At 35.4% G+C, this 8,948-nt stretch overlaps 1 protein-coding gene across 1 annotated transcript; it reads right to left on the bottom strand.

Annotated features, from left to right (window-relative positions):
- Positions 1–316: 316 nt before the first annotated feature.
- Positions 317–5,607, bottom strand: LOC122311842 (aspartic proteinase-like protein 1). The gene is made up of 10 exons (XM_043126579.1): positions 5,089–5,607; positions 4,610–4,748; positions 3,521–3,762; positions 3,159–3,383; positions 2,883–3,021; positions 2,736–2,806; positions 2,552–2,651; positions 1,864–1,924; positions 1,616–1,687; positions 317–701 (listed from the first exon to the last, which is right to left on the bottom strand). Exons 1-10 carry the CDS (start codon positions 5,409–5,411, stop codon positions 445–447), a joined length of 1,629 nt encoding a protein of 542 aa, XP_042982513.1. The 5' UTR covers positions 5,412–5,607; the 3' UTR covers positions 317–444.
- Positions 5,608–8,948: the final 3,341 nt, after the last annotated feature.

Genomic DNA, 8,948 nt, shown 5'->3' with positions numbered 1-8,948 from the left:
TGAAACTGGGGCCTACGTGTTGGTTGATCAAGTAATTTTCACCATTGTTTACATCAAACACCATGTTCTGCTGATGATGAGGAAGAGCAAAGCAAACCACCATTTGACCCGTCGGGGGGGGGGGGGGGGGGGGGGGAGGTGGTGCCAGGGTTTTTAAGGGGGTTAGGCAATCGAGGGGATTGAATGCGGGTTACGGTTTCGCCCACTAAAGAGCCCATCCAACCCACATCTAGTTTTAACTCAATTTTATTGGGAGGGTTAGATCGGGCCTTTCAAGCGGGTCCAGTTTTGTAGTTTTTTGCACAGGCCTAGCATAGATGATGAACCAGATCTGATGCCATTTAAATAAACAAGACATGTCTATAGACGTGAAGTAGATACCAAAACTCCCCGCAATCAATGCAATAACCGTGTCCGGGAGAGTCTGACAAGAAAATATAGAATTTACAAGTCCAAGGTAGAGAAAATTAGGTGACCAGCACACAAACATACCAGATGTGCTAATGAACTTATCAAACCAAGCCATAAGGGAATTTGACAAGGGGCAGCTTCTGAGGAATGTGATGAAGCCCTACCCACAAGGGCAGGTGGAATCGCTTGTGTGTTTGGGATGCTCTGTTGCTCATTCGTTGGCAATGGATTTGGCGATCCATCATCATTTGGAGGTGTGGGATGCACTTGCTTGCCATTTATATCTTGACCTGTACAGTCAGGTGGTCTATTAGTAAGAAACTTAGAATTACAAACATTTTTCCCAGATTAGAAAGCTATGCAGCATTATGACAAATCAAATGATGAAGCAAATAAATGAATTCAAAAATTAAGAAAAATAAACACCACAGGACAAATGATAACAAACTACACAAAAGTATAATTAACAACTCACTATTAAAGTTCTAAAATGTAATGTAAAAGAAGAGAATATTGAAGTCAGTACTCAACGAAATGCTACAGGAGTTGGGGTATTCATAAAGAAGCTGTGGATAATATCGAGAGATGAAGGAAGGAGAGTTGGGGGGATATTTGGGTTGCGGTTTCGGATTTCCCACATGGGGTTTATTGGAGCTTATGTGGCACATGCAATCCCTACATGTTGACAGAAAATTTGCTAATCAATGAAGTACATGCGGATATTATCCCAAGTAAGATGGAATGTCTTTCTTTTTCCTTCTCTATTGAATTAGTAATCTCCAGTGCAAGAAAACTTTCTTCTTCAAACTTTTTTTTTCAAAATCTTAACGTCAAAAATCAAGTGGGTTAGTTGTGGTAACAAAGCCAATACAATAAAAGGTATTTTTAGTGTGTGAAGTGTAGGGATAGGTCAACAAAATAAAATGAAATCATGAGGTAGCTCAATAGAATACTAAGAAGATGATTCAGAAATTATATAGTCAATAGATTTGCATAGAATCTTTAATTAAAAGTATCATCAAAAGAACTCCTGCTAGTTCCCTATTTTAATTTTGAGAGCTCTGTTTATAATTCCACAATATGATATAGCTAAAACCCTCTGACATGTAGTTACAAATTCTGGTTAAATTTGTAAGATGAGCAGAAATGATTAGAAAAATCAATGCTTGAATGGAACAGAATCAAAGAAATCTTCTGTACTTACAATTGGATTTTGACCAAGCCAACTTCATATTTTCCCTATCAAAAACTACGCGATAACCCATCATATAGTTCTCTGCACCAAATATGTTGATCAGAGTCATCAATAATTTGCATGTGCAAACTAGTACGTGAGCAAGTGACACATCAAACACAAAAATACATGCATTAGTATATCATGAGACTTTTTGCAATAGATCAAAATTAACAGCAAATAGTATGGGAATGCAACAAGTAGGGAGGTATACTCACGTCCAATTATACCATAGTCATAATCCAACGGCAGTAAAGTTAAGCAGAATGTTGTAAATCCCTGCACCGCATTTCAGAAAATTGATATTTAACATTACAACCACACTCCATTATACGAGCAGTCCCCACATCAAATCACTGAAGAATATTTTCTACAAAAATAAAAAAAATATATTTTCAGGCTTCCCAGCTTCTAACAACAATAATATTTCAGGTTCTAGGAAATCTAGACGTGAAGAATTCTAGAATTAATATATAAACTGGTACTGCCACTTCTAACACCCACGTTACACCACTGATGTGGCAGGCATGTATTGGAAGTTATGCTTTGATTTTTGAATTGCAAATTTTTTTGTGGCTAGTGCATGCTTGCACACATCAGTGGTGTTACGGTGGAAGTATTACAAGTAGCATTATTCTCTATAAATACAGAATTCATTGACAAGTAAATTTCAACACGTATTTCCCGATGGAATGTGCAAAATATGATTTAAAACTGTATATAGTTCTAAGTTAAGAGATAAAGGTGTCTGAATGTCTCGACACACAACAACCAATATCATACTCACGTTCCTCAGTGAAGTATCAGAAATTTGCTTGGACTTTCTTGCAAACCAATGGCTTTTGGAATAATATTTGCATGAGCTCATGTTCGAATGGGAACAAGTTAGAATGTAGAATCACTCACCGGATTCTCAGAGTCAGAATATATGGGACTATGGATTAAAAAGCTTTGGTTCATTATGAACACGAGTCTCATGGTAGGAATGTTATGCAACTCCTGTGAACTGATGCACAGAAGAATGGACAACTATGAGTCCCATAGAAATAGGTAAAAGAATTTCAAAAGCTCTTCTCATCTACCATCCAACCTGGCATTATAGCAGTACTTAAAGGTGCTTTTTGGGATGTTGATCCTGGTAGCATTCACTTGTTTATCAAACTGTAATTACAAGAAATAATATTTCAGGCCATATAAGAGAAAAGTTTGCACTTCATAGATTAGGAACAGGAATCACCTCAGAAACAATTTTTTCACATATTTTAGTGGGAAAATATGTGAAGGATGAGCCACTGTCCACGATAGCTTGGAATTGGGTTAGTTTGAGACATAAACTCCCGACACAATAATGCTCAAGTCCAACAAAATAGGCATTACTGAAATAATGAACAAACAAGTTTTACAAAGGCATACCAAGAGTACTATAGCATCTTTGGAAGTAAGGCATGCAAAGCAAATTATTTGCACTCAGCTATTAGAATTAACATGCCAAAAAGCTATTTAGATGGCATACTTTCCTGCAATAGGCAAGAACGGAGTAGATTGTTGTGTGGCCAACCCTTCGTCCCCAAAAAGAATTCTCCCAGAATCTTTCTCATCGAAACAAAGTGAAAATGAATTTCGAACCAATCCTGCTTTTGCAAGTAAACTGGGAACTGAAATGTTTCCAGGTCCCAATCCCATAACACCATCAGGAGCAGCTCCATCCAGATAACCACCACTTTGTTTTCTACCACAGCTGAATTGACAAAATGTATATGAAAGAAGGTAAATCAATGAGTTCAAATATCGGAAAGAAAAGTGCCATTCTTGTTAGGTCCAAAAGATAACAAGAACCACAACGACAGAAAGGAAGACAAAAATATATAAACACACCCCAAAATGACTGAAGCTTGCACATGATTTTGCGTTGCATGATTGCTAACAGATGCCAAATGTAGTTTTTCCTCCACCAAAAAGCCAGAACTTGTGGTATTTTCAGAGTCATATTCAGCAATATATGGACAGGGCTCCTTCAAACTTTTACAATTGCCACTCTGTTCGCACAAATGATGACTGCAAGGTAGGTCCTCGCTGGTGTTTGAGAAAGATGGGCTATACTCACTCAGATCCCTATCCTGCATAATAGATGCCCCAAAAACGAGGGAGCACCTGCCAATCAATCATTGGAATCAACTGCTAAATCTGTATCAATTTTTAGCCAAACCAAAGAACAAGTGCAATGCAATTACATTAAGACCCTTTCTTTATTTTTTGGAAATTCGAATGCAGAATCAAAATTTCAGCGAGGAGCAAAAGCAAAGTGAAAGAATTATTTTGAAAAAATAGCACTAAAAAATGTCACTAAAAAATATCAAGTAGAAGTCTTAACTCTCTAAAAGCAAAAGAGTATTTCACATTCTACATCATTTACAAATTACACATTCATTCATTTTACCGGTGATTAAAAATAGGCGATCACAGAGAATCAAACGCATCCTATGTTCCACCGAAATGTACAAGCAACTAGTCTGAATAGAGGGAACCCGAGAAAAATATATATTATTCGATAAAGCAAAGATCAAACACACTAAAATACACTTCAGCAGGTGCTTGTATTGCCTTGTTAAGGATATGTTTTAAATAATTAACTCTTCTTATCAGCTTAAGTTTTTGGGACAAGTGATGGTTTCACAATTACAAAGCCTTTGCTAAAAACTGAGATTTATCACCTAACACTTGCACCCTGCAGTGTCTCATCATCTTTCTTTTCCCTACTTTTCTGGATTTCTAGTACTTGAATCAACCAGAGATTTCGTTTTTCATATCTCTATCCATCAAACAGCTGCAATTATTAAAATTTTCATGACAGTAACAAGGGTACAAAATTCCAAGTGAAGGAGAAAACGCTAAGGGTACTAAATATACCTAGTAAAGGCAAACAGTAATAAGGGTACTAAATATACCTAGTAAAGGCAAACTTACCAACATACTGTAGTAACTGGCAGACAATGGAGCACATTGAATGCAATCACATGGGACCCAAAGCAGATCGCTTCCAGCATCCAATGCAACAAGAAATGAAACCTTCGGTGTCCCTATATCAATCCATGTATAGTGCAGCCTGAAAAGATAGACGAGGTAGTTGAGCAGACAAAATGTTCTCTACAAAGCGCATTTTTTCGATGGGATAACGAATTATACCTTTTTTTTGTCTCTCTTTTTATTTTAGAAACCGTGAACATTCAACCCTATCGAGATTTTCATCGTTAATTCAAAAGCTCGAATTAAAACAAACACAAAATTAACCGTATGATACTGTTCCAAAATTTAGAGACATGCCACGAAACTATAGAGCACAAGACTACAATCTCTATGTTCAGCTAGAATCACATTCAGAGAGTGAATTCTCTCTCTCTTTCACTACGTTTTATCGGGCACCAAACAAACTGAAGGTGACTCACCAATAAAGGGCATTCCCGAAGAACAGGGTCTCGCTCCCCTCGGAAGGAAACAGAAAGTCGTACTGCGAGCCGAGCTTCAACCTCTGCCGCTTCAAGTCATTTCTCAGCAGCAACTCGAAGTACTCAGGGCTTTTCCTCTTCGGCCACGATCTCCCGTGCGCATTACCGTCCTTCGAGACCCAAAGCGCCTTGGCCTCGTCGGAGAACCGATGTATGAGCTTCGATGAAAACGTGAGCGCCGCGGAGCAGCCATCCACGGAGAGGTAAGCCAGCAACACCAAAAGAACCGCACGATTCACCATAAGGACTCCGAAACAAACCATAAACTACAAAATGTAGAGAGAGGGGGAAGGAGATTATGAGTATCGATCGGACGTTAAATGATCTCTGAAGTAGCAGAGTGAGCTGCTCTGCAGTGTGAGGACTCAGGAAGCTAGAAGACAATGCTAAACTGCGCGATGAAGGGTGTGGTGCGCACCCATTCCAACAATAATGTGCCCGTGAACGTGGCAGACTAGCAACAGGGGTTTTGCTAAAAAGCTATATCGTAGGCCGTAGGGTGAGAATCTCGAGAAATGTGCGCAATGTGCACCACGCGTCGTGTAGTGGTAGGACAATTCGATTTGTTATGATAGGTGTTTATGATGTGATTTAAGGAGAGGCGCAGTGAGGGAGCGCCACGTAAAAGACTTCGATGATTGCGTGTCATCAAATCACCTTTTTGAATTTTCGATACCAACTCGTGAGACTTTTATTTTCTTTCTTCTTTTTTTTAATTTATTTTTTTGAATTAGAAATTTAAAAGCAATTGGGCTCCAGCTTTCGGAGGGAAGTGGAAGGTAGATGGAACCACAGACCAATAGATTTTTTTATTTTTTTCAAGACAAGTAGATATATCATTCAAATAAATATTATATTACGTTAATTTATAATAAAAAAAATTATAATTATAATAATACTCTTGAATTGATATATTTAAATTTTTAACTATAGGATAGAACATTCACTTTGTAATGGATTAGCCATTAACAAATTTTATAATTTTTATCTACAGTAATTACAAAGAAAATATTAACATCTATATTCACAAATTTTCATAAATTTCTTTAAATTAAATAGTAAAATGTGATAGAATAAAATAAATTAATAATTAAAATATAATTAAATTAATAATTGAAAAAATTAAATATTTTTTAAATTATTAATTACTCATTACTATATAATAAATAAATAGATATTCAATATGGAGATTTGATATGAATAGTTAAAATTAAATTCATCTTATATAATTTTATTTTTATATAATAAAAAAATAGTTATTCCAATATAGAGACTTTTGTAAATGAAATAGCTAAAATTTAAATTCATCTTACATTCATCAAAATTACCATTTACATATACATAATTTATTAACAATACTCTTACAAAATTAATGGTTGAATTTTAAGAAATTCTTAATTAGGATAATGGGAGATCACATATTAGTCTTTGATTGATCGATATATGATATTAATATGTCTTAGCAACTAATTGAAGGCTAATACATTACACACTGATATAGAGTGGCAATTCTCTCGTTAATTTTCTATTGTAAGATTATCAAATGTACCTAATTATAAGTTTATTAAAATTTAGGTATTAAAGAGGAAACAGATGTCATAAAAGCATGTTGACCATGAAAATCACCATAGCTACTTACCCTTAAAAATAAGCACCAAGGCATAGGCCTGCAACCCGAGCAATCCGTTCAAGATTTTAGCCTGACCTGATCCGATCCAGATAATCCAAGTCATGTCAATCTGGATTATTTTTATAGTTGATTTGTGTGTATACTAAAAATGGAAATGAACTCTTTATGACAAATTATTACATTCATTATCTCACAAAACCTAATATTTTTTCAGTATGCATAAAATTAAATTATCATATAATTTACTTAAAATTCATGAGTTGAATGAATATTTTCAGTTTCAAATTTAAAAAAAAAAAAATATCTAGAAAGGAAAGATATCAGTTAATTAGTTAAAGCCAAGAGAAAAATGACAAAAATTCTAATATATTTAGATAGTATAAGCAATTAATTCAGGACTTTTTCTATTCTTTTCTCCATTACTCTCTCTCTTTTCTTTGATCTTCTGCTTTAATTTATTCCTACAATTGAAAATAAAAACAGTAAAAAACTAAGTGAAATGAATGAGAGTATGAAACACTAAAATGCAAAGAATGAAAACACTAAAACTAAATGAAGACCAATTGATTATTAACAAGATTTCACATTGGGCCGCCCATGTTGCCTAACCAAAATGCAACTTGAATAAGTTTGCTCATAAAATAAAGCTTGTAAAAGAAAAAGAAAATGTAAGGTTCTCTTAATTAAAAGCTACCAACGCTTTTCTTTATACAAGATTATTATGATAAGAAGAAATAAAACAAAAATTTATAATTAAAGAAAAAATTCAAACCACCAAATAATTGTAAACCACACCAAAACAAGTAATTTTAGGATCACAACCAAACAATCTCTCCCACGAAATCAAGAACAAGAATTCTAAATCACATTAAGTAAATAGAGCCTTATAACCTATAATGTTCTCACCCTACTTGCCAAAAAATCAAGAATTACGTTGTAAAAGAGTATACACACACGATCCCACTCCACTTGACAATGTATTTTAATCATACTTTATTTCAAAACTTCACCCTCTTTCATGAAGAATCCTACTTACATGTGTCAGTACGAAACCTCTATAGTTTCAAAGCTTATAGTACAATCAAGATATTGAGTTAGCATGATTTAAAATCATATAATCTCGACTGGATCATGAAAACAGCTACCATTTCATTTTCATATAATATTTGAGTGTTGAGGTAGAAAAGCAACATGGACACCAAATACATAATAGGGTAAAGGCAAAGTTGGGTTCATTCTAAATCCATATCTACAACATCAATTCACAATCCTACAAACTGAACCAAACAATGTTGTAAAAGGAAAAGTAAGAGAGACCTTGACACCTTGTGATGGGACGATTAGGCTTGCCTTCGATTCCTCAAATATTTACCACATTCCCAATATCATCGAGTGCTCTATGGTTTCTTGCTTCAGGGGCATCATTTTCTACTACTTACTTCCAACTACTACCCTACCTAAAAAAAAAAAACTTAAGGAATTTCAATAAGAAAGAGTATAACATTTATTATGAAATAACAAAGAGAAATATAATAGAGAGAATAAAGAACATCAACAAAAGCATTCAAATTAACGTGTGAGTATCAACAAATAACTATATGAAAACTCATATTTAAAGAAAAATAAAACAACAAAGAACACTAATCCTCAGAAGAATCCCAAGCAAAAGCGTTTGAATTACCAGTTCTACCTTCTCAAGAACCCACTTTGACAGCACAGAAAAATCAAGTCGAATTGCGCAGAAGCGTTCCTGGTCAACAGTGTCCCAAATCTGAGCCTTGACCTCATTGCTATCAATTTTCAAGGCAATATGAGAATGAATGGCACTAACAAATGGAGAGATAGTAGAATAGAGGCGACAAACGGACAAAAGGGAATAGAGGTGATAGCAATGACGCTATGCCGAAGAGAAGTAGGGAGGGGGGAATGGTGGCGATGGCATTGTAACCAAGAGAAGTGGGGAGGGGGGTAGCTAGCTAGAGTTTCATCTACAGATCATAAAACATTCAGCAGGTTGTATAGGTTCAACCCAAGCATTGGTTTCAGTATGGGTTGGGTCGGGTTTCGCGGACAGGCATGACCAATCGGTTTCTTGCACAGGCCTACCAAGACAAGGCATATGATATTTGCTATCATGCCTAATCTAGTGAAGGCATGTGTTGAGCATGAG

Source organism: Carya illinoinensis, chromosome 5 (assembly GCF_018687715.1).
Source record: "Carya illinoinensis cultivar Pawnee chromosome 5, C.illinoinensisPawnee_v1, whole genome shotgun sequence".
In the NCBI taxonomy this organism is placed as follows: domain Eukaryota; kingdom Viridiplantae; phylum Streptophyta; class Magnoliopsida; order Fagales; family Juglandaceae; genus Carya; species Carya illinoinensis.
The sequence above is the reverse complement of the archived record's forward strand: the minus strand, read 5'-3'. Positions and strand labels throughout refer to the sequence as shown.

Excerpts from the sequence above, each read along its gene's own strand:
- LOC122311842 (XM_043126579.1), bottom strand. The coding sequence starts at position 5,411 with ATGGTTTGTTTCGGAGTCCTTATGGTGAATCGTGCGGTTCTTTTGGTG. Across the intron at positions 2,652-2,735 it reads AAGTACTGCTATAATGCCAG|TTCACAGGAGTTGCATAACA; the intron begins GTTGGATGGTAG and ends TCTGTGCATCAG. Across the intron at positions 1,688-1,863 it reads TGACTATGGTATAATTGGAC|AGAACTATATGATGGGTTAT; the intron begins GTGAGTATACCT and ends TATTTGGTGCAG.